At 48.1% G+C, this 26,114-nt stretch overlaps 1 protein-coding gene across 1 annotated transcript; it reads right to left on the bottom strand.

Moving 5' to 3' along the window:
* Positions 1-1,076: 1,076 nt before the first annotated feature.
* Positions 1,077-6,419, bottom strand: MB (myoglobin). The gene is made up of 3 exons (XM_008505006.2): positions 6,201-6,419; positions 2,627-2,849; positions 1,077-1,940 (listed from the first exon to the last, which is right to left on the bottom strand). The coding sequence occupies exons 1-3, from the start codon at positions 6,293-6,295 to the stop codon at positions 1,794-1,796; spliced, it is 465 nt and encodes a 154-aa protein (XP_008503228.1). The 5' UTR covers positions 6,296-6,419; the 3' UTR covers positions 1,077-1,793.
* Positions 6,420-26,114: the final 19,695 nt, after the last annotated feature.

Raw genomic sequence — 26,114 nt, 5'->3', positions numbered from 1 at the left:
CCACTGCACACAGTGTAGCAGGGAGTGCTTTGAACCAGATCTTGCTAGTGGGCCCTAATACTGAGCACCTCATTTTTCTTTCCCATTCTTGCCCTCACACTATCTCTGTGAAATCAGGCACATTGCAGGGCAGCTTTGCCAGCTCCCCACATTTCCCCCTAGCCACAACCCAGCTGCTTGCTCCTGTAGCATCCCACTGCTGTGCCGAGATGTGACCCAGGCAGGAATCCTCTCAACCCTGTGCAAACACACAGGAAGACAGCAGGCTGCTCCTTGACTTTGCTTTTTGCATGAATACAGCTGGAGTGCATATGTCAGAAGAAACTGGAGTAACCTACTGCTGAGGCCCTGGATGCTGGGGATAGAGGAAAAAGGAGGGAATGAGGGTGCTCAGTGCTCACTGTGGGATTTAACTGCCCCTCCATTTAGGCCCACCCAAAGTGCACAATTTCCGAAAGAGTCAGCTAGACCATTCTAAGCCTGGGTGTCAGGTCAAGACTTTTTACTCTAAAACACGTTTCAAGCTCCAGCTATTTCTGACTAACTCTCAGGCAGCCTGCAGCACAATGTGGTTCTCAGACTTTTCCCCTATCTCAGTAAAATTGGGTCAATTGTACCTCCCTGTGGTACCAGGATGGGGACAGAGGAACACCCAGAGGTGGGGGCCTTTCCTCCGTGTCTGTCCCCAAGAGGACAAAGGTATATACAGTTGTAAACAGTGCAGCATGCACTGCAAATACACCTCAGCAAAAATGTGAAATGGTACAGAGCCCAAAGCTTGGGTCCTAAGAGCATACACTGCTGTTGCAACCTTCCTCCTGGGCTAACTAGCCCTGCTTTCCATCGCCTGGAGGAAGCAAAGCACCACGCTGGGAAGCCCAGTGACCAGGTCATGACCTCACGGTGACAGCTGAGTGCCCCAAGTCCCCAGGCTGAGACAGATGCCATACGCCTCTCAAATCATGGGACTGACACCACAGGATGCAGCCAGATGCACGGGCAAAATATCTTCCTGCTTTCTCCACCTCCCCAGCTTCTCATCAGTGTGTCTGGAAAGCCAGGAGCAAACACATGACACTGGTGAAGGAATTTTTATTCTCTGAGAAACACACACCTTATCTCCCAGTGAAACAGAACTTTAGATGCATAGCATAGATTACCAGACAACTACAGATGGCAGGATGGACTGCTCTATCATTTTGCTGATGTGTGTTTAGCAACTAATGCATGTTTCTGAGCTGGCAGACCCTGGAGACTGACTGGTTGCGTTCATTCCCACAAAGCAAGGTAAATCTGTGCTGGAAGCTCTCCACAATAACCTGCTAAGTCTCACCTGTGGGAGGAATAGGATACTGTGCCCCTGCTTCCCATCCTGACATCCTTTTCATACCATCCGAGTCATCCTTTCACAACATTCACCACACTCCTCTCCTTGTTCCTCCATATCCCTTCATCTCTGGCTGTGCCATTCACCTCTTAGGTCAGAATGGATTTTAGGTAGGGAGAAAGCAAAAGAGGATAGGATAGGCAGAAGCTTACAGGTAAGCCTTGACATTATTTTCCCTAAGAAAGCAGATTATTTTTCTTGCATACATGAAGCCAGGAAACAACGCTTTATCATGGATATCAATCTGAGGGCCTTTATTGCTGCCTGGAGTGACTCTTGGCTTCTCATCAAAGCTTTCCCACATATCTTGGATAGTCAGCTGGGAGATGTCCAGAACAGTGCTGGGGAAGCTATTCTAAGATAGCATGGCCAGGCCTCCATCTTGCTGTTCCTCTGTGCACAAGTGCTAACCCTGGAAGCCAAACTCCTTGTACTTGCTGGCCATATCATTTCGGAACAGCTCCAGGGCCTTCTTCATTGCAGCCTGGGCATCAGCCCCAAAGTCTGCAGCATGCTTTTCAGCAATGACCTTGATAATGACTTCAGAAATGAACTGTAAGGAAGGAAAGAGAGAGAGAGAGAAAAAGTGAAGGGACACTCAAGGTTTATTTTCAGAAAAGCCAAACTAAGAAATAGGTTGGAGAACCTGGAAATATCTCTGCGCTAATTCAGTAGCCCTTCCTGCAGTCTCTGGAGAGACAGTGAGGTCTAGCTTGCAAGGAGCCTAGGCTGGGCAGAAGAGCTGGGCACTGTTCCTAGCTCTGACATTAATCTCTTTCATGACCTTGAGTAGACCATGGTCCTTCACACTCTTTGCTTCACTCATTAAGGCTGAAAACTCATGCGCTGCCTTTGTACAACACGTTGTTTTTTGGGTCTTGTTCTCCAATGGCTTACTCTAAAATTTTGTGTACTTCATGTCCAGCCACTGACAGTTCTTCTGTAATGTAGTGTCCCAGGCATGCAGAGGCTGCATGGGCTGGTTTATTATTGTCAAAGGTTGCTCTGGCTGCATGTGCTGTTTGGAATGGGAAACCTAAACTTGGATATTCACATTCCATTCAGACACCATGAACCCTTTCTGTGCCTCCTTTCGCCTGTACAAAAAGACATCAAACTTGAGGGAGAGCTCACTAAAGTCCAACTATCCATCAGTAAATGAAAGTGCAACTCCCACATAGCTGTCTTGCACACATTCACTACGTATCAGACACCAAAATTCCCTGCCCTTTTCCATACCTCCAGATATTTGACAGGGATCTTGTGCTTGGTCGCATGGGTTTGAGCCAGGGGCTTCAATTCTGCCTCATGATTACCCTTCTGCTTCAGGATTTTTCCCAGCTGAGTAAGGACAGTAACTCCATGTTTCTTCAGATCTTCAGAGCCTTTCATCTCATCTGGGGTCTTCAGGTTTTTGAACTTTTCAAAGCGATCCAAGGTCTCAGGGTGGTCCTGAAAGAGTCTGTGGGCAAAAGCAGAGGGATTTGTGAGACTTGAAGGAGCTGTCCTCTTGACCAGAGCTGAGGTACATCTACTCCAGGTATTTCAGAGTATATGGACAGTCAAGGGTGTGATAACCTGCTTCCCTCCCCAAAGAAAGCTCTTATCATTATCTTTAACAAATAATAAAAAGCCTATTGTCTTTGGAGAGCACAAGCTCCTGACACACCTCTCTTTGAGTGTTGTATCTACTTTATCCCCACTCTTACACATATTCTAACATGATCACCACTTTCTCTTTCCATTCCCTCTGGCTGTGCCAGAGACATTGCCCTAAACATGTCCAGCTAGAGCAGCAGAGTGTCCATATGTTTTATATAGTTCTGCTAACTCTTTGGCACCAATCCCCTGGGTTATGTCAACTGTATCAAGATAGAGCCAACAGCCAAGGTTGTCTGTGGTACTGAGAGGTGAGTTCTTTCATTCATCTGAAGGAAAAGCAAAACCTGACAAAACCATCTATCTCCACTGACTTAATATTGCTGAGAGCCAACCTGTAGACCCCTGAGTGTCATCAGCACCTTATTCCCAGCCCATCTCTGCACTGACCAGGAGAGTTCTAGATGCTTCTCATACAGGCACAGACAGACATACACACAAAAGAAATAAAATACAGCAGCCCCCAGCCTCAGATCCCTTACATCTGGAGCTGAAGTGTTCTTCAACATTAGCAAGATGAGAAAGCTTACTGTGCCCCCACCCTATGACTGCTGACATGGAAAAATTTAGTTCTTGTCCTTTTTTCCCACTCAGCAGCTCAGCCCAGCTGCCAGCAACATAGTTCTTCCATTGGGAACCACAGCACCTCAGAGAGTCCTTGGGAGCAAGTGGATAACAAGAGCACAAGGCCATCAGGCATTCTGGTTCCATGCCATGTAGGGTTATACATAGGCACTCTGATCCCGAAATGGAAATGAAATCAAGAAGGTGGCTAAAGCACAGGCTAGTGTTGTCCTCACTGCTTCCTCCCTGCTGCATTTGCTAGGAGACAGGATACAGACACCATTGGCAACCAAACGAGTAGGAAATTTCATTCTTTTGCCTGCTAGAGTCCTAGAGCTGAGGTGAAAAGGGGATACTGCCTGTCTTGATCCTAGGTTGCAATCTAATGATTATGTGATAAGAGACATCAGCTCCCTTGCACCAGTTTAATTTCAGGTATTACACTCTCTGATGGGCATAATCCAACTAAATGAACCACCAGCAAAAGCAATGTCTGTCTTTACAGTCAGGGTCCTACAGCACACGTCTGTCAAGTGGCTCACCCAAGTTACCCTCAAGAGTGTTTGGACCACGAAACCAGGCTCCCTATCATGATACAGCAGTTGCATGCTTGCTTTGCTCTCAGGAGGGTGCTGGTGCTGAGCCAGCTGGAACTTGCATTCCGTTTAGAACTGGACATTGCTCATAAGTACATTGCCACGAGGGTCATGCTCTCCACTGTATAATGCTAGCACAGGTTAAACTACACTAACAAATATCTCAAAAACATGGAAAACACAAGCTGTTCTGCAGCAAAAAGATTGCTAGTGTTTCCTTTCATAGGTCCCCAGAGTGTTTCTGTACTCTATCAGGTGCTGAGCATGCCACCATTGGCCTTTCCTTTTTCCCCTGTATCTTTCCATGGCACAGGTTGTGTCCCACCTAGAGACAGGAAAAAAAAAACAAACCTTGAAATGAGATTGAGTTATTTCTAAAAATCTCTCTCCATTGTGTCTGGCTACGACTGAATCATGTCTGCCAAAGGTTATACGCTCCCAAGACTCTTGAAAAGTCTTCCAAGGAGTATTTTTTTGTTTCCTTTGGAAAACGTCTACCTAAATTGGTATTTGCTAAACATATTCCCAGGATACAATACCTGCCTAAGAAGTCTTTAACAATGCACACGCAGGCACATTTCTAAACTCTGAGCTGCTGGGCTTTCCCTGTCTCTCTCCTCCCTCGAAACCCCCTTGAAGGAACAAGAAAGGACTTAGTTTGACTGGGGAGTACAACATGTCAGGGGAGAGTGGTGTCATCTATTTATTCAATGCAGTGCTCTGCCCTGCAATACATGTAGAAAACTAATACCACCTTTTCAGTTGGAAACTGCTTTCAATGTCTTGTGGTACTTTCAGGTTCTAAGTAGCCATCTCATTCAGATGGAGTGGTGGGGAGGGCTGGGTTCCTGCTACTTTTCCTGCTCACCTGCTTTGAACTGGACAAAATGAGGAAAAAAACATCTCATTGCCACCCAGCTGTCCTCACCTCTCCCTCCCCTCCAAAGAGCAGCTGAGTTGGGCCATGATAAAGGAGGTAAATAAAACAGTGCTCTATGTTGGCTTGTCTGTTTGAACAGACAGTGGATTTGCTCAGTGGTGTTGGCTCTTTCATTTAGGCATGCTCCCCTGGAGAAAGTGCCACAACTCCACTGCTCTCTTTAGCATCTGTACCATCCCAGCACATCGTACTGAGAATAGGCTGAGGGTCCAAGTCTCCATCCCTGCTGGTCTTTAAGGACAGGCTAGAATCCAATGCCCAGCCAGTGTTTCCCACTCTGCAGCCCCAAGATGCCTTCCAGACTGCATTTCTGTGACCCAGCTTGTTCCCCACTCATGAGGGCCAGAACTGCAAGGACAGCAGTATGGGTGTCCTCTCCAATAGAGACCTCACACGCACACCCGCTCCAATCCCAGAGTCACAGAGGACGGAAGCAGGAGGGAGGATATAGCTCGTTTCACACCCAGAACTAAATTAATCATCAGGAAGTAGACAAGTGTTACCACCCAGATTTTTGGCCAACAGCGGGATGGGCAGGGCTCTGCTAGGTAAGACTAAGGTGAAGAGAGGAAAACAGTCCAGGACTTCACTGTTAACTTTACTGAAATCATAGATTCCAAGAAAATTGTCACAGATGTGGTTTTCCTCTCCCATCCTCCTCTGAGGGCCCTATATCCTTGCTGCAGAGCATCTGGAGGTCCAGGACACACAGTTTGCTCCGGCATTTTTCACCGCCGTGCTTGGGCAGTGAGGGTCCAAAGCAGAGCTTTGCCAGCAGAGGCAGAGGGAGTGACAAATCACATCATCTTTTGAAAGAAGCACAGGCCTGCTCCTGCATCCATAGACACATGGAGAGACAGAAGCACAACCATTTCACCACAATGAGGAACTTTTTAACCCAGAAACCACAGCAATGGCAAAACCACCACCCTACAACAAAAAAACAGCCCGCTGAAGTGAACACTGCCAAACACAAGCTCCTAAATGCACACCTTGCTTGGTCTCTCATTAAAAGCTCTCAGCTTGACTTTTAGGATGGAAGCTTCTTGCCTACCTCATTAAAACTTCATGCCCATGGCCAGCAATGTCACCTTCCACCTTTCCCCAGACAGTCAGGACCTGCTGCCATTCCTGATCACTGAGTCCCATGGTTCACTGAAGGCAGGTACCAAGATCTCCCTGCAGCCGTTTGCCTTTCCCCAAAGGGTGGCTGGAGAGCTCTCCTGTGGGATTTATAGCCCGAGCTCACAAACCTACACCTGTTAATCGTCAGCTGGATGTCTTGCTCTCTTTCAGGCTTGTCTAACCTAATCAGCCTCTATGGTTTTTTTCCATGAAGTTATTTTGGGTCAGGTGCTATTGTGGGTGCCACTAATGGCATGATTTCTGCTTTTCGTATTGGACTGGCACATATCCCACGCTAGACAGAAAGGGCACTGCCGAAACACAGTGCCAGGAGCCTGTCCTGAGTTCCCAAGGACCTGGAGACAGTGTCAAGCTGTATGGTGGGAGATTCCTGAAGAGCACTGTCATCTGTAAGGCCACCCCTCCTCTCCTCCCCAAGGACAGGCAGGAGAAAAGGCCGGCACAGCTTGTAGCATCAGCTCCATCGCTCCAAAGGCCTTTCCTTTCCCATGCTGATCTCCCTCTCCTTTTCCCCTGGGCTAACAGAGTGTTACTCTGTAAGTAACACTACTAAAAAAGAAGAACACTGTGTTAGAAGAGACATGTCTAAGAGCGAACCATATTCAAAGTATCCCTGGCATCTTCCTCAGTCTCTGCAAGAGGGAGGAAAGGGATAAAAGCTCTGTGGAAGCCAGTTTCTCCCCATCTGCCTGCCAGGGTCCTTCTGCCTGCCTCTCCAGGCAAGATCCAGGATTAGGCTCTGGATGAGCCTGGATATTGGAGCCAGGAGACACACAGCTGACCCTGGAGAGTAATATGCAGCAGGCCAGAGACACAGGACACAGCAAGGCTTCACTAAATACACACCCAGCCAGGGGTTAAGATCTCTGGTTAATTCTGTCAAGCTAAATATCAGTCTTGGGAGGAAAAGTCACTGAACTGACAAATACCATGGGTATGCTTTGGGACACCTCCCAGCCTTTCCCCTTCAGCTCCATCAGGACTGATAACAGCCTGGCACACCAGCAGGGTGATTAGTCCCTACCAGGGGCTGCCTGAAGTGAGAGCACAGCCTGATAACAAAGCCCAGCTAGCACTGCTATCCTGAAGTGTGCTCCTACCTCTGGATGTTTCCAAAGGGGCACTCACCACAGGCCTTGGCAGAAGAAAAATGTCAACCAAGAGCTACAGATATCTGTCTTGGGGCTCAGAAGAGTATGCTGCCCCCTGGTCCCTATCACAGTGCTGCAGGATCTGAGATGCACCACTGCCTCAGAACCCATCCACCCCCTGCAATGCAGGAACAGACTCCCTGCTCCAGCCTTGGAAGAGGGGAGAAATGCCTCACGTACAAGGGTAACCAAGCAGCAAGGAGGACAGAGGCACCGAGCATCAACCCCCTCAGAAACACACAGGTTTAAAGGGAACAGTCTGGGTAAGAAGGGTGGCAAAATGCACATGGAGGTGCCAGCTGGTCTCCAAGCCTAGAGGTAAGGGAATGTTGATGATTGTATGTTGCATGCCTCTGTCAGCAAAGTCAGTCTGTGACTCTGCAGTCCTCCCCTTCTCTGTCCTCTGTGCATCAGTTCAACTGACATAATCCAGATCCTGAACACTTCCAGGCCAAGATTTCATCGTGATTTATGCATACAAACACAGGCCACTACCACTTACCCAACTAAGATAAACTGAGGCAAGAAAGCTTAGGACCCCTCCAGCTCATTCCTAGTGTTGCTCTCCACAGCACAGGACTGAGACGGGACAGATCACATCCCTGCAGCCTCACTCCCTAAGCACTCACAGCAGTAAACAAGCCCTTGCACCATCCCAGGCTCAGCCTTGGGTGGGATCCTGAATACTGACCTTACTGTTTTACATGCGTTTCAGACACGACAGAAATGCACTCCTGGTACATGAGAGGCTGCAGCTGATGCACCGAGCTCAGTCATATTCCCCAAGCTGAAACTACTCAGTTGCCATAATAACTTCATTTAAAGTTGGTCGACTCTCTCCTCTCTGCAGCTTTCCCCAGGGCTCTGAAGCCAACAGTCTTGGTACAGACATTAATATTAAATGGTCAGCAAGCTTAAAAAGAGTATGGGATTCCATATTGCTTTTTTTTTTTCATGAGTAAAGTAGTAATGAAATGCAATCATAAGCTCTTCTCCCTAGAGCTTAAATAAATAGTCTTTAGAAATACTGAAAGCTTTGCAGCGCACCAGACTGTGCCTCAGCCCTGCAGCTGCAAAAAGGACATATTTTAGTATCTACAGGCCTCTCTTCTCCCCCTCAGGGTAAAAATCTATCACTTACATAATCTCCTCGATAAACACAAACTACATAGAGCCAACACATCGCTTTAAAAAGCTCTGGGTGATGGAATAATGTATTTCAAACGACGCTGGCCGTGCACTCCGCAGCCGTGCTGACCCACATGTCCCTGGCTCCCCATCTGCACATATAGAACTCTGGGGCCCCTGCTGAACGGGCATGAAACCTATCCTTAATATTTTAGGTAACCTTCTGGGGTGTATTGCTCATGTGGGTGCTGCTGCAAAGCCCCTCTGGGGTACCCTGCCGGGGCTCCCCCTGCTCCAGGCTGGAGGCTTGGCAGCAGCGTGGCTCTGTCGGCCAGGGCTTGCTACCATCTAGTGGCCACGGGCGACAGAGCCTCGGGGACTTCGAGGCCACTTCCAAGCCCCTCCACTTGGGATTCGGAGGCTGGAGGAAGTGGCCGACACGTAGCCCTCAAATTTTGGAGGCAGGAGAGCAGGACCACAGCATCCCAGAGCTTGCAGCAGCACAGAGCTGTTGCTGCGGCTGGGTGGGAGATGGTAGGGCTTTTGGAAGGGAATCGTTTTTAGTCTGGGGTGTAAGACAGCCTGTTTTCCTCAGAAAGGGCCTGTGTTGATGTGGCAGGACCCTGGGCTGGGCAGATGACTTTGTCCCCAGCCATGCAGCAGGTCGCTGGCATGAGGGGGATGATGATCCTTCACTCCAACCTTGAGAACAGGGTGGTGGGATCAGGGCAGAGAAAGATCCTGTGGCACAGCAACAGAGCTGAGCCTCGGGCTACTGCTGAGGAGGAAGGCTGTTCTTGAGGCTGATTTCTTGACGAAAATGTCACCCAAAGGTGCTCAGGAAAGGTCGCCCCTCATCTAACGGGCACAACAGGCAAGGGAAGAGCCATTTCTGGAAAAAAAGGTGGATGCAATCTCACCTCTGGGTGGCCCCTCCCTCAACAGATGGCAAATGTTTCTACAGGCACTAATGAATTTAGCTTATGCCACATCTCTGCACATGTAAAAGCTGTTTGTTTTCCTCATTTATGAGGGAACAGAGAAGTTTTACAGCTTGCTGAAGCTCACGGACATCAACAGTTAAAGAGCAAAGACTGGCTCTTGGGTACAGCTTTAGAAACACCAGCTGTTTGTTAGTTATTAATATGGGGGGCACCCACCCCAGCAGAGATGGGAGGCAGAGTAGGAATCACACAGCAGCCACAGAGAGGGACCAGCTTCAGGTCTTTTTGGCCATATTCACGTTTTTCTTAGAGTGTCACTGTTTTGAAGAGAGGAATCCATTCCCAGCCCATAAAGTCAATGTCAGAGAACCCAAAGACTCACAATGCCTCAGCAGTTAATCTCTGTTAAATCACCCGTTATTTCTCATCCTTTCTTCTCTGCAGCCAGATCACAGAATCATAGAATTTTCAGGGTTGGAAGGGACCTTTAAGATCATCTGTTTCCAACCTCCCTACCAGAGGCAGGGACACCTACTACATCAGGTTGCTCAGAGCCCTGGCCTTAAAAACTCCCAGGGATGGAGCTTCCAAGACCTCTCTGGGCAACCTGCTCCAGTATTCTGGTGAAGAACTTCCTCCTAATATCTAATCTAAATCTACCCTCCTCTAATTTGAAACCTTCCCCATAGTCCTATCACTACCTGACATCCTAAAAAGTCCCTCACCAACTTTCTTGTAGCCCCCCTTCAGATACTGGAAGGCTGCAATAACATCTCCTTGGATCCTTCTCCCCTCCAGAGTGAAAAATCCCAGCTCTCAGTCTGTCTTCATAGTCTGGCTTCATCTTCTGCAAGTCAGGCAATGGGTACGCAAGAGAGAGATACCAGGAGAAATATGTATTTTTTTTTCCATTTGAAGTAAGTTCACCAAATAAACTTTCTAGCAAGGAAGAGAGAAGGACAGAGCTGATGATACCTCATAAGAAATGATGATGACTCACAAATGGTTTCATTTTCCCCAAAAAACAACCAAAGCCATCTTGTGTGCTTACACAGCAAACAGATCTTTTTTTGAATGAATCTTTTTTTTTTTTTTTTAATCTTTTCAAGAAGCCTTTTCCCCCCCACAATACAATTTTTAAAACCCTGAGAGCAACCCCAGCACTTTGTGTCTGAGAGCGGTGGTGGCCTCAGCTTGGCCGTGCCCCTGGGTTGTGTGAAGTTGTGTGGCATAGCATGGCATGGCATAGCACACACTCCTCTTCCCAGGAAGCTGTTGGGGGCGGAGGTCAGCACTCCGAAAAAGCCAGGAATATTACATAAAGCCAACTTACATAATTAACTATTGCATAATGCCAGGGAACAGCCTGCGTAAGGATGCTGCCGTTTCTATGGCATTTTGCTGAGAGTTGGCTGCTCGCAAGAGATGGGTTTGCACTTCCTCCCCAGAGCCTGCAGCTCCATCCGTGGGGACAGGTGAGACCCTGCACACCCAGCAGCATTAGTTGGAGAGGGAAGAGTGATAGCAACCGGATCTTATGGCCATAGCAAGGCAAGAGCCTTGGGTTTGCTGCAGCTGTGCCACTGACTTCAGCATTCAGAGGGCGAGGCAGCGGACAGATGAGGGCAGGATACGAAGCTGCACCCCTTGCACAGCCTCTGCCACGTATAGGAAACAAGGTGGAGTCTAAACGGTGGTGGCAGTGGCCAAATCTCTCCCAGGCTCACTCCTCATTTCCCCTCGCTAACAAACACTATTCTTAGCAGTGCCCCCAGGCAGGGCTCCCGCACACTGACGGATTTCAGCAGCTGAGAGGTGACCCAAGCTGCTTGCTTAAAAGGAGCAAGAAGGATTAGAAGGAGGAGATTTCAGCAGCAGAGCAAGATTCGGGCTCTCTGACTTTGCAGAGCTGTGCTGTGTACTTATCTGCATCTTGGCACGGATTCTTTCAGGAATCACATCTTGCTCCATGAAGTCAGAGGTAGCTTGACCTTCACAGGATCCAGCCATACAAACACAGAATCATACAAGTAACTGCATGACTCAGTCATTCTCTTTTTCCAGGGGGTGCACAGGATAACAGAGGCATGACCCACAGCTTCCATGCAATTATTTAGGCATCTAATGATCTACATGCCACTGCCCAGTGCCTGGACAAAACATTTCTCTTGGCTAAGCAGGACATCTATTGCAATCTAATTCCTGGATTCAGTGGAAGACCAAGCAGGTAAGCAAAAAGGCAGGACCAGGACCAGGATATTTAGGCTTCAACTTAGAAGCTGAGGCTGTCTCTGAGTCTGAACTCTCTCTGGGAACGCAAACCTCCTTTGAAGGGCTGGGAAACTAGAGCACAAAAGGACTAAGGATTTTTGTAGGAAACTGTGAGTGCAGTTAAACAAATGAGGAGTATGACTGGAAAATAACAGGCAGGTTTTAAAGACTTGTCCATCCCAGGAGCAAAGGGAAGAAATTATTTTTTTGGAGGTAAGAACAAGGATTATACCAGTGAGACCCTGGTGATCTCTAGAAGTCAGTGGGAAGACGTGAAGTCACTGTCACATGCAGCAGTCCCTCCAAGTGCATTAAACTTCCTAACACTGTAATGGCACACAGGGATTTGTGTGCTACTTACTGCAATAATAAAGCAAGAAGGGAATTCCTCTCTCATCCCTCACCACCAACAAAATGGCACCACAGTTAGAGCCTGCCAAGGAACAAGCAGGAAAGGCAAGGGCCACAAAACCACACATGGGCAGAAAAAGCCAAGCAACCAGCACACATGCAGTAGTGTGTATCTGCCTGACAGCCCTGAACTCCATAGCTCTGACCTCTGCACAGTAGGCTGTAACAGAGCTGCCTGCAGCATGGCTGAGGCTGGGATTTCATGGTCAGGTTAGGCTGAAATCCAGGCAGCCAAAGGAAGTGGCTGTTGCCATACCACGATTAAGGCCAGAGGGGGTCTTCATTACCCTCCTACCAGTACCTTGGGAACATGGGTGAAAGGGACACCTTGCAAGGTGCCTTGCAGGGTGTGCTGCTGGGTGCTGTTGGAGAGAAGGGCACACACCTTCAAAGGCAGCAGCAATTGCAGCATGGCTGAGACCAGAGCAAGAGCAGTGCCAGGGTTCAAAAAGCTGAGCCCCCCTGCCAACAAGCAGCACCCTTTCTGCATCCCTTGGGAAATGGGTGGGTGCATGCTGAGGGTCTGCAGGGAACTGGCAGGTCCTGACTGATGGTTAAACTCTCTCCACAATTAAAACTTTTTCCCATCTGATCTGCCCCTCGAGGAAGAGGAGTTAACCAGGAGACCACGCACAATACAGAGCTCGGCTGCGGGCTCTCAGGCTCCCAAAAAGGGTTGTGAGGACTCATCACTGCATGGTAACATGGGGTGATACAGCTGCAAACTGCCTTGCCCAGCCCCACCAGGCCAACAAGCAGCCCTCAGATTGCCAGCACTAAATAATAGGCCATGCATGATTTCAAGTTGGACATGGAGATAACACCAGCAGAGCCTCCTCCACCTCATGACCCTTGTGCAGCTCCTTGTGAGGAACTGGTGGTGATCCACTGAAGTGGATCAAGGAACTGGTGTAGGTTTAAAGCTACCACCTCACCTTTTGGTGAGGTTGTTTCAAAGCCAGATCAGTTCTGTGGTCTGCTTTTGCCAAGTAGCTGGATGAGCACATGCTGGCAGGGGGGAAAGAGGAAGGAGAGCTATTTCCTTAGGCATTACTTGTGAAAGAAACACCCATCAAGTCATCCTCCAAAACCCCTGGCAGCACTGTCTAGGCAGAGACACAGCTCACACAAACCAGGGTGTCTCTTTGCCTGAGCTGCGTGGGGTGAAAGAGGAGGAAACAGATGCACTCTTCTATTTCCTTTACCTGCAACAGCCTCTCATCCACACAGCACAGAGCTTCTGCCAGGTAAGAGCCAGTGGGGAAGCCAAGATCCACCCCTCATTTGTATTGATGTTTGTACTTGCCTTTTCATAAGCTCCAGCAGGTTCTCACTTCCAGCTGCAATTGGCCCTTTTTGAAGTTCATGGTCTCATTTCACATTGTCATTCCAACACCAAGCCCTCCCTTATAGAGGAGAGGGAAAACCAAGTCTTTTTCTCTTCTGAAATGCAGCACCGATTTAAGCAGTCCCCAGACCAGCAGTACCCTCCATGCCCTGCTGTTCTTACAGAGAATGCGTGCAGGGAAAGTGATCTCTCTGCAAAAAATAAATGTTTTTTCCAAGCAGACCAACACCCAGTGGCAGTGAGTACCCCGAAAACAGCACTGGTGGCCTGGCTGCTGGAGCAGAGCATTTACCACTGAATTTGAGATGCATCTCAAATGTTCTGCATCTCTTCCCTGCTATTGTCATTCTTGCAATTTCATCTAATTTTCATTACTGTGCTTGCAATTGGATCTTCTGACTTGCCCACCTGAGGGTCCTTCTGGCAAGACAACCACAATGGTGGGACTTGGCACTGTCTGTGAGATTGGCCCTAAAAATCAAGCACTGGAAGATATCACCTGTGCTGAGAATATTGGGCCTGTGGTTGCTTTGGTAATGGTACAAATATAACACAGCATCCCTGCCAAATGTTCATCCTGGCTGGTCCTCTCACCTGCTTGTCTAAGGGTTGCATATAGAGATCACAGAATTGTAGAATGGTTCAGGTTGGAAGGCTCCTTTCAGTGTAGTATAGTCCACCCCCACTGCAGTGACCAGGGACACCTCTCACTAGATCAGGTTGAGATCAGGAGTGGATCAGGACAACTCAGAGCCTCATACAATGTGACCTGGAATGTTTCCAGGGATGGGGCTTCTACCACCTCTCTGGGCAACCTATTCCAGTGTTTCATCACCCTCATGGTGAAAAACTTCTTCTTAACATCTACTCTAAATCTACACTCTTTCAGCTTGAAACCATTACCCTTGTCCTGTCTCTACAGGCCCTTGTAAAAAGTTTGTCCCCATCTTTCTTAAAGGCCTTTTTCAGGTACTTCTCCAGGCTGAACAACCCCAACTCTTTCAGCTTTGTCTTCATAGGAAAGTTGCTCCATCCCTGGGCACCTTTGGAAAACTCATCTGTAAGCATTTTACATACAAGGGATCCATGATCATCTGGAAGCTCATCCAGCCTCTGCCTCCAGCAGCACTAGAGGCAAATGTCCAGGAAAAGTGTAAGAAACAGGAACAGTCACCACAGCAACTTGAAGGTAAAGGACATCCCAAGGTTCTATTTGCATGCTTTGTGTTTAACAGCCTTAGGCAGAATTCTGCATGAGTCTGTAATTTTTTAATCCTCTTATACATCCTCCTCCAAATATATGTTAGACGTGGCTGCAGCCTCACTATGTCAGACTGTTAAAAACAACCTGCTGACTTGGTGATGCTGCAACAGATTAACCCATGCACAAAGACAAGAATCTGCTAATCACTTTCTAACTGTTCACAAACAGCACCAAGACACATCCATTCAACCAAACCAAACCAAACAAAAAAACAATAAAAATGAACTTTCATTACCCTTGAAGATCTCTACCCCACACAGGCCTCTCACCTCTCACTCTTTTTAAATTGCAAATACCCCAGACACCATGGTTTTAGTTTTTGATCTTCCTCCTTTCACAAAGCACTCTGGTGCTGGTGGCTCAGCTGGTCAGATCCAGCTGGTCTACAGCAGCATCTGCCTGGAAATTGCATATCTTAGCCTGTGATCCTATTCTTCCCTTCCCCATCAGCTGCAGAGACCAGGCTGTCTAAGCAAATACATGTTCCTTCTCTAGGTTTTGGCATTAATTTACTGTTTAGATCAAGGGATAAATTATGCTGGATTAATTGTCCTTCTGAGCCAAAGGCCTGTGTTTATCTGCTGCTTATGTGGAATTGAAATTTACCCCCTGCCCCCTAGCAGGACAGCCCCAGCCTCATCTGTTATTGGGACAGAGAGAGTCCAAATCATAAAAATAGCAGGCAAGGGACAATGCTGGGACCCGAGACCAAACAGCCAGGATAAGAAATGGGCCTGCATATAGACCAGAAAAAGCAGGTAGATCTTCTGTGGGAAAAACATGGGTATTACAAAGGTCTTACCCTGAGGGAGACCTGAGTCTCTGGGGTCAGTGAGAAAGCTCAAGTGGAAATTCAGGTGGAAACACAGGCAAGTGGGTTTTTTGTTTTGTTTTCATTTTTATTTTTTTAGAAGAAAAAATGACTGATCTGAGCACTGGAGAGGAGAACATAAAAGTGAAATTCTGGCCAGTCTGACCTGCAAAGAGTGAGCATGGGAAGATGTTGATTCAATATCTGCTCTATAGGTCTGCTTTCTATGGGTCTGTGCTCCTGCTGAACTATGGGTCCTGCTCTCAGTGTTTCACCTTATGGACAAGGATGTGCCCCTTGTCTGCTGGTTCATGAGCCAGGACACTCCTATTGCCAGCTCTGCAGCTCAGCCCTCAGCCTGCTCTCTAAGCCTAATTCACAGAGATATTTAATTCAGCTGTTACTATAAACCATCACACCCAACCATCTCATTAAAGCCTATCATAAAACCATCAGAGGTTCAAGGCTGCACAAAACAGGGGAAGTTCCACAAGAGGGAGAATTGGTCAGTATTGGTTTTGAGCAAATGGCACTTTCCTGCCTGGCAAGGGTAAGAGCCCTTCCTCTTGCTTTACTTGCCCAGCAAAAATGTTTCCTTCCCCTGCCAATTTCTCATTTCCATGTTGCTTTCCTGCCTCCTCCTTCTCCAGCCAAACAGTACTTTATTTTATTTGTGTATGGTGTGGTAAGAGGCCAGGCCATGCAGGCCTGAGACATGGTGCCATCAGAGAGCCACTGTGATTAAGACTGTTTCTCTGCTCTTGTTTCTGTTCCACTCCCCTTTCATCCCACTACTGTTGTGCCATGCTGGAAAATTATATCCCCTGGCCCAGCACAGGCTTCTCTTCCTCTCATCCAACCTATTGCTTGGAGATGGCACCCCATATTAGCTACTCTAGGAGCCCCATTATCCTCCATGGGCACACCTACAAAATACCAACCATTCCTGCTGGGCTCTGTGCTATGCCTTGACACCTCAGGCCTAAAACAGACTCCAATGGTACAAGGGATTTTTAACCCATTTTCTAAAATTTGTTGATGGCTACGAGCACAGAGAACCTGGAGTGCTCTGAGCTTCTGCAGGGCAAAGCTTACTGTAAGGAATAACCAGAAGATGCTGGTGATGTGGAGATAATGCAGGATGGGATGGACAAGGAGAGGTGCAGCCAAAAGACCCAATGGCCAAAAGCAGTTCCTACAGATGCACCCATTTTTCTTTGTGGGCCAAGGCTTTTTTAAGCAGCCACATCTGAAGAAGAAGGGAGCAAGTTTCCAGATAAAAAAAAAAAGGAAAAAAAAAAAAAAAAAAAAAAGCATCTGTGAGCTAATGTAGAAAATTAGGTGTCCTGGAAGGTGTCTGTCTGGTTTGGTGTTGGTGGAATTTTTATCAGGTTAACACATGGTCCATACACAATTCAGAGAGCAGTATCATTTATATCCGAAGAAAAGCAGAGCAGTAAGAGTGATTCTCTTCCACAGCTATCCCCCCTCCAGCCAGGGATGTATTTCCTACAAGCTTGTCTCCATCAGAGTTTCCTGATACCCATGGTTAAGGTATCTGAGGGTTTTGAAACCCATTTTGGGGGTTTCAGCTCTTGCAGAATGAATAGGATGGGTCATTTTCCCCTCTCGTTTCAGTGTTCCTCTCCATCTGTTTCTGTCCTGTTTTCTTTCTCTTGCCCTTGCGATCTCTTCCCTTAATCTCTCTGGTAATGTCTGGAACTCTGAGGAAATTAGAGTCAGAGAAATGAGGTGAAGCAACACTCCCCCAGAAAAACTAATCATGTCCCTCCAGCCTATCCCACACCAGAGAAATGTCCATCCTTGGCTTAGTTTCCACGCTGTAGGCTGGGGGCACTGTAAGCTCCTCCAGCAGCAGCTGATGTCTTCCCTACCTTCTTCCCTCACCGTGTGCAAGAGAGAACAGGTCTACGTGCCTCTCCCTTGCTCTGCCTTGCCAGTGTCCATATATCCTGCACTATTCGGCCTTTCCCAGGATGAATCCTCCACCCTGAACAGTCAGAGCTCCATGCAAGCCTCACTTGATCTTGCACCCTTTCCCTTTTCTTCCCTGGTCTCTACCCACTGGGGCTTTGGTGAGACCTTCTCCCCTCTGCAGCCTTTGCAGCTGGAGGTGCTCCTTAGTGCTGGCACAGCATGAGCACCAGCAGGATTTTTCCCTGTGGAATCACCTCACCACCGCCACAGACAACCCCTCTAAGCCACCAGGTACAAAAGCTTTCCAGGTACATTTTTATGAGATTTAGCAGAAAATATAATGAAGCTCAGAGCATTGCTGGGGCAGTTTTCTAACCTGAAAGTTTAAAGGAATGTATCCAGAGGAGATTTGTATAAACTGCATCACCAGGATCACCACAACAACCCCAAGCGTGGCTCCCAGAACCTTGGCAACCCTCTGGCCACCATTAGCTTCCGACTGCCAGAGCAAGCCTTGCCTGTGCCCAGCTGGCTGCAGCATGGTAGCAGCAGCAGCCAGCAGTGTTTCTGCAAGCTTATAGGATAAAATCAGCTCTTCAGGGGAAAGGAACAAAGCTGGGGAGCTGTGGACAGATGGGCAATGCCAAACGCGGCTGATGGTTCCCTCTTAGGAGAGGGATTTCCAAGCCTGAGGAACAAAGTTATGGATGGTTGCACTTGCTGGTATTAACATTCCAGTGTTGCACACAAAACTGCCCTGGAAAGAAGCATTGACATCCAAGCATACAAGCTCCTAAGCCTGACTGCTGGCCAAAGAGCTCATCGCAGCAGTGAGAGTGATCCATAGCCCATCCAAGGGTACTGGGAAAGCAGAGCAAGGAGAGCTCTACTGTGTCTAAAGCAAGATGATTTTTCACCATGCCCACAGGACCTGCCTTGCAGGACATCCCAACCATTGTGAAAGACACTGCACATTGAGAGGGAAGGGGGGAAATGCAAATCTAGAGAAAACAGTGTGGGAGGAGAGGGAGCTGCCTGCTTTGTTGTGAGCCAAAACTTTAATTGCTCTGCTACAAATTATAACTCCAGGATTGGGCTAGCTCACACACCCTGCCTTTTAGAGCAGCTCATCACTATCCAGTGGGTGCAGAAATGCAGAGTGTGAGGAACCGGCACCTTATCCCAGCTCCTGCAGTCGGTCAGAGCATCTCTCAGCATTACCTGCTCATAGAGGGTAACCTGAGCAGACACAACAAGACAACAGGATAAGCAGCAGCTTAGCAAATACAACTAACTCCTGAAGGCAGCATATTTTAACTTGGCTCTAGGCATGTTGGCAGGAAATAACATAACCAAAAAGTCATCAGAGGCGAGAAGGTGAAGAAGAGGGAGAAGGACCACCCCTTGGCAGGGGTGAGAAATGTTATTTACAAAACAGCCAGTAGATATAGGTCTTATTTATCCAGGAAAAAGAAAATGAAAGCCTCTACTGCTAATACAAAAATATCTTATGTCGAGTGGGATCATTTAGTAATATACAATTATTTCATACAGAGGAAGAGAAAAGTAATTAAAAGAAAGGTTGTGATCTGAGGCAGAGTTCCCCTGGCACTGAATTCAGGTCCATAGGGAAGCTCTCACTTATAGAAGCTCCCAAAATCAAATCCCCAAACTTAGATCATTTTCCCTAGCAGCTTAGCTACCTCTCATGTCCTTTGGATTAATATTTTAGCTTTAAATTTAAATCTTTATCCTCCTTTCTTCCTTTAATTTCTCTCTGCTTTGTTATCTGCACAGACAAGAATTTCATAACTCCCTGCCCTTCTTAATGTACAGCCATTCCCTGGTCTGGGTTACACTGTTCTTCACTGGGCAGTATTTGAATCCAGGAGAAGCTCCCAGTCCCCATCACTGAGCACAGGTTCAGAGGGAGCTGTTCCCCCACTCCCACCCGGGCAGGGTGAGGGAGCCCCAGTTCTTGCAGCATCAGGCAGCAGGGAGGCAGCTGCAGTGTTGGCTGATGCTTTGCTCCCTGCCTGATGAAAGACCCAAAGGTCCCCATTCAGAAATATATCAAGGGTTAGAAGATGTGCCTCAGGACTGGAGCTGAGAACAAGGTCTCCCATGGAACAGTTTAACCTGAAAGCTAAATGAAACCACATAGGCCCCTTGAGGCAAAACGCTGCCAGGATCTCAGGAGGCTTCTGGATTGCCAAGAACTTAAAAGAAATCTTTTCAGCCTGTGTGAGGTTGGCATCAACATTTTCTCTCATTCTCCCCCATCCCATGAACTCACAGGCAGACCAGAAGCTGCTGTTTTGGCCAACAGTGAGTATGAAACTTGGTCCTTTCTGTCTTTGCCCAAGTGTGCATGCATGATCAGCCTCCTTTTGTCTCTGTAAAACCCTGACATTAAGTGCCTTCACAGCAGAAAAACTCTCTTTGCCCCAGATCCCCATCATATTGCATGCCTGGGCAGCATGGGCCATGCCATGGACCTGCACAGTGTGTCACAGAGATGCCTCCAGCACTGCCACAGCACACAGGCTTGCACAGAATCCATATCAAGGGGACCCAGAGAGCATCCTTGGGCTGAGGGATGCTGTACCTCACCTCTACACACACAGCTGTAACATGCCCAGCACACTCAACCATAGACTCTAATAGAGCAGATTTTCACAGTGATGAGGCCAGGGGAAAAAAGAAATAGAGGGCTATTTTGTGAAAGCTGAACACCCACACCAGCTTTGCAGAAGCGTTGTGGTCTGTAGCCACATGTTCCCCTAGTGCTTAGGCAGCCAAATACTGACTTCTTGTCCATACTATGTTGTTTTGGTTTGGTTTTGTTTGTTTGTTTTTTCAAAAAGCATTTGAAATAAACCAATTTAATTACAAAATAAATATTTAGCTTGAAATGAGCAGACAGACATTCAAAACCATTTTCCAGCATGACAGATGATCTGAAAGGAGCTGCACTGCAGGCATCGTATGCCATTCAAACCCAATTTAAAAATACATGGTGTAGCAGCAAAAATAGACGTGACCCTAAGCACAAACATTGCCACACAGACAAATGTGTCCTATAAAATGCCATCAGTGTTTGCATGGCAGCCGAGCCCAGCGGCAGTGGAACAGCATCACCCACCTCTGCGGGTGCTGCCCTGACAAAATTATGCAAACATCATTGCAGCACCACACACCCCTCCCCATGGCAGGGATTGCCCTGCCTCTCCACTTTTGGGACCCCACACTGGGTCCCAGCCTTCCCTAAAAACCTCAGGCATATTCCTGTCCCCGTATGCACATGGCCTGATCTCTTGGCATGCTGGGAGACACTCAAGATGGCTCTTGCTTCCTTTGCCACAATCTAAATTATTGTGACATCCAAATGACAGGTGAGAGCAAGGTAGTGTGGGAAAAAGTAACCTTTTCACCCTTAAACGCTGAGGAGCTCGTGTCCAAGTGTTGACACTACAGAGATGCTAAGGAGCCAGGAGATAATACAGGCATGGCAGAAGCTCCTTAGCAGCTCCTGGTCCCAGGCCCACTCCAAAAGCTTTATCTCAAACTGGGATGCTCTTGATGCGGCCCTGAGCTTGCAGCACAAGGGTGAAATCACAGCCCAAATGTTGGTGAGAGGGGTTGGGAAAGAGAAGTTCAAGGGTCATGCACCACCCACCCAGGGTAAACCATCTCTGAGCATCCAGAAGGCCCTATGATGGGTCTCTTCAGGAGGAAAGGGGTAAGGCCAGACATATGTATTGCTCCATGTGGGAAATAGAGCTACAGACACAACCTGGTGCAGTCTTGAGATGAAAGACCTTTGCAGACCCACCTCTCTGCCTGCACTCCACATGTGGGAGATCAGCAGGGCATTTGTGGTGTCAGATACAGAAGGAAAATCCTAAAAGCAGTAGCTCTGGGATGGGATAACATGAGTGAGCAAACTACACAGTACTTATGAGTTGCTGTGCCTACATCCCAGGAAAGACATCAACTGTGAAGAGACTCCATGACATCATCCTGATGTACAAGGCCCTACGTTTTGTTATCAGAAACAGGGAAAATCGCAGCAGTGGCAAAGAAAACATGAACATCAATGGCTCCTTGCAGAAATGTTCTATAGAGAACAATTATTAATGAATCCAAGCTGAGTACTTACCCCATTTTTCAAAGGCCAGAGAAGAGAAGTCAGTCCTGTTCTCAGCATGACCACAGACCCTTAGGTGTGCAGCACAGCTCAGGCTCTGGTGTAGCGGGAAGAGCCTTTCTTGCTCCTGAGGCTCGACAAGCTGCTGGCTTCTCCATTGCCTCTTGCAAGAGTGAGCTGAGCCGGGACTGCCCTCTGTGGGTGTGTGTCCCACCTTTATTGGTCCCCTAGCAATAGGGGGCCTGTCCTAACTAGGCACAGGTGGACTCACACCCACTCTTTGGCAACTCGAGGCACCTGGTTTACCTTGTTTCTCTACACTCTGGATTTGGCCTTTCTGCACATGGAGAGTCAGGAGATCCCTGGGATATCATAGAGCCAGATGTCTTACCATGATTTTGCACAGTGAGGGCTGATAAGTCCAAGCTCTGAGGCCACTCCAGACTGTTTGCAGAAACATTACCAAATGAAAAGAAGTATTAAACAAAAAAAAAAAAAAAAAAAAAAAAGTTAAATGAAGGGGAATAGTAACTGTTGTGGATAGAGGAATCACAGAAATGTCAAGGCTTTGACTGTCCTGGTTGGTAGGACACAGCTTCAGGCACTCAGGGTGCAGCCACTTCCAGGCAACCCACTTGCAGAGCAAGTCAAGAGGAGAGAGTGTGTGCCCTGGGAGGCAGGCTAGACCTGGATTTTTTGGTCCTGGGTTCTCCTTTTAATTCTATCTACATGAGCAGACTATGAAAATACAACTCAAACTCTGCCTTTCTACTTTTGTTGCCTTGGATCATCCATCCTGTCTGCTCAAGCCCTGCCATTCCCATGGGTCATTCCTTCGGGCATGCTCACGGCACTCAGTTCCTCTGCTTTAGACCATGAAAGGCACTCTTCAAAAGCATGCCTGTTTCCCTCAAAGCCTGGAGTGAAATTGAGGCCAGAAACATTTCTGGACACAAATCTGGCTCTGAGCATTTTAGGACTTTTTCCAGAGGGCAGAACTGAAGGGTTTGGGAAGGATAACTTCTGCTCTGCTGCACTCCCTGAGCAGCCACCTACCAAAGAGCTGAGCAGTCGGGACAGCATAGGAGAGCTTGGGACCTGAACATATGCAGAACAGAAGAGACAAGATTTACCCATCACTTCTTCTTTTCCCTGGGCAACTCATTGTGTTTTGTGCACGCATGCCCAGACTCAGGTGCTGGTAGCTGATCTAGAAACATATGGCTCCAGAAGACCTACGTAGATGCAATTGCTGGGAAGGAAAGGGCCAGATGCATGTGATGAATAAAAATCTCCCAGGATTCACTCCAGGGAGGTACCATACACAGACCTGGCTGCTCTCCAAGATGAGCTTCCTGCCAGCCCAGACACTCCATGGGCACACAGCCCCTTTGCCAGGATCTCAGCCTTGGTGGTGCCCATATGGATGCTGGCACCCTGCCTCCTCCCTGCCTTCAGGGCTTTTGGCTCTGAGGGTCCCAACCAAAAGGCTCAGGGGGACACAAAGCCAAACAAGGGCACAGAAGAATCAAGTATCTCTCATCTTCCCAAGAAGACCCAAGTATAAACCCACTGTATAAACCCAAGTATAAGACCAGCTCTGTATAGGAAGAGGCGCCACTGCCTTGCAGAGACAACCAGGCTCTTGGCTCTGCACCACAGTTCTGCTATGAACTCACAGCACAGGCTGTTATCACATGTACTGCAGGGTCAAGTGCCTTAACCAAAAAGCAGCACTCTGGCCCATAAGAAAGGCATACATGAACTGCTGAGAATATTTGTGAGGATGCAAATGCAGTAAAATTCAGCTGTAGTTATTCCTCACCTCCAAAATACTGTGGCACTACTTCTTCCAAGGAGACTCCAACAAAGAGCCATGGGGAAGCTCTGCAGTGGGGAAATTGCTCTCCTTCCCCACTGCCATTACGATGACTTTGATAGCCCCCAGGGATAATCAAGGCTGCTTCAGGTCTTCTGGTGAGGGAGCAGTTATTTGACAGGTTGCTGAAATTTCCCCATGGAATCCAAGCAAAATCAGTTGAAATGAAGTGCTGTAAATGCATAAGAGCATGGAGTTTTATCAGGTAAAGACAGGGTGGTTTGTATGGCCAAAGGGCTTTCTTCTTCCCAGATCCCCATGGATGCTCAGGATGTTTCCCCACTGCCATCAGCCATTGGGGAGCAAAGAGATCCTAAACCATGGTGTTACACACAGGCCCCCAGTATTTTTGTCAAAGTGTTTCTCTTTTGGTGGAGAGGCTTAGGGGGAAAAACAGCTTCCAGGGACTTGGGGTTGCCAGGAATGAGCAAGGCTCCAGAGTGGTCATTTATGTTTCTACAAGTGGGTTTATGGGGGTTGGTTTGTTTGCCTTTTTCCAATAAGAGAAACTGGGGGAGGCTTGCTGCTCACCCCCAACCACAACTCAAACCAAACACTCCAAATGCTTTTTCTTCCTTCAAAATGAAAAACATAAATTTGTGTGGGCAAAGAAAAAAATGGTTGAACAAAGCTCCACAGCTCACTGAGTGGCAATTCACTACAACCAAGAGAAAATCGCTCCAGTTCTCTGCTGTAGTGCTCCATCATACCTGACCTGCAAAATCACTGTGGGTTTTCTGCAGGTTCCAGGATGTCCTCCCCTGATGTCCCCAAGCACTCCAGGCCAATTGGACATTCACTGCTCCCACAGCCTGAGCATCTCCGGCCAGGTGTAAACACATACATAACCTGAAGACAAATTTGTCCTCAACCTCCTCTTTTTGGGTTGTTTGTTTTATTGGTTTGGTTTTGTTTTGTTTTGTTTTGTTTTTGAGAATGCTATTCCTCAGCAAAACACAAGGAGCTTGAACGCTCCTGGTTTGGCCAGAACAAAATCATCCTGTTCCTGGGATTATTATGATCCCCCTTGGCACTAGGGCTGCCCTACAGCTGCTTCCCACAACTTGCTCCTCAGGGGGACAACTAGAGGGAGCCCCCTTAGCTCTACACACGGGGGATTTGCCCAGTTTCAGTGTGAGGATGGTGGCTGACAGCAAGGAAGTTTTCACCGTGTTCCACAGCTCCCCAGGAACAGTGGGGACAGGGGTCTCTCTGGCACTCACAGTGCCCAGCAGAGAGGCCCCTGGTACTTATTCATGATGGTGTTGACAGGTCCCAAACTCCACATTGCAAGAGGTATTTAATGCCATTTAACAGGCCTGTGGGAGTGACAAGTTTCACTCAAGGGTTGATTTAGATGAGGCATTTGCTGTTTCCAAGTCAAAGCTGTCTGAGCCCCCAGGGCTGCACAGGTATTTCCCACAGCCACTCAGTGGCCCGAATGGGCCAGCCAGGCTCTGCCTGGTCTCCCCACCAGAGCTAACAATCCTCTTAACCATAGCAAGACCTGGATCTTAATCAGGGGTGAGTCCCTTTCAGCACTAGCTGTCATTTCCATTGCTTCAGGGCTGAGTTTCACCCAGTCTGACCCAGAGGACTCTGTTAGACCCATCTCTCCGAACCTCCGTCTTCAGCTCAGTGCCAGTCGTGCTGCGGTGCTAATGGTGTGTGAGGGTGGGTCAGATCCATTCCACACCCTCAACTCCATCCCCAATCCATGCAGGAGGAACAGGAGTGTTATCCCACTCGGGCAGAAAGCCTTCCCCAGCCTCCTGAGCTCACACAGCATCAGCATCTGCAGCCACCCTTCGCTGGGGGGAGACCTACCTCCGTGATCAGCAAAAACAGGGGGTGAGCCAGCAGCATCTCACCCACGTGAGCTGCTCTCAGCCCAGAGCTATTTCTGGAGAGAAGCTTCTCCTGGAGCAGCAGCGGCGGCAGAACCGGGACGCACTGACCGAAAAAGAAAAGCCCCGGTGTTCCAAATGCAAAAATGAGATTTCCCAGGCTCCCGCCAGGCAGGACGGGTGACATCCTTGCAAAAAAATAGGAGAGGACTGCAGCGGTCTGTGGCAGAAGGCCTCCAGATGAGAGCAAAAGCTATTTCAATGAAACTGTAAACACGCCAGATCTGCTGTTGTTGCAGAGCTCCGTGAAATCGGTGATTTCTGAGCAGAGTTCAGCTGGAGAGTGCTGGTGATATAAAAAGCAAAGTGACTTTGGGCTTTGACGCTTCCTCCTGACACACAAAAAGGTGATTTGTGATTCAAAAGATGAGGGATTTATCATCAAAAGGAGCAGGGACAGAGCTCTGTGTTTACATGTGGAAGAACAAGACAGGCACCAAGAGCAGATATATTTATACCCACACATTAATAAAAGAAGCAGAGTCAACCATACCTTCGTGCTAAAGTTAGACCACAGCATTCAGCATGTCCTTAAAAAGGCAAGAAAGTTTCTGCAAACTGGGACAGCTGCTCCCAGTGATGGCTCCGTGCATCCATCCCCTCCCCAGCATGCTCCCGGC

The sequence above is a fragment of the Calypte anna genome, chromosome 1 (genome assembly GCF_003957555.1).
Source record: "Calypte anna isolate BGI_N300 chromosome 1, bCalAnn1_v1.p, whole genome shotgun sequence".
Taxonomy (NCBI): domain Eukaryota; kingdom Metazoa; phylum Chordata; class Aves; order Apodiformes; family Trochilidae; genus Calypte; species Calypte anna.
This window is presented reverse-complemented; position numbering and strand designations above follow the sequence as displayed.

What these genes read in the sequence shown, in the direction of transcription:
- MB (XM_008505006.2), bottom strand. Translation starts at nt 6,295, where the DNA reads ATGGGACTCAGTGATCAGGAATGGCAGCAGGTCCTGACTGTCTGGGGA. An exon ending in GGGCATGAAGTTTTAATGAG is followed by an intron (nt 2,850 to 6,200) that starts GTAGGCAAGAAG and finishes TTTTGCCCACAG; the next exon opens with ACTCTTTCAGGACCACCCTG. An exon ending in TCCCTGTCAAATATCTGGAG is followed by an intron (nt 1,941 to 2,626) that starts GTATGGAAAAGG and finishes CCTTCCTTACAG; the next exon opens with TTCATTTCTGAAGTCATTAT.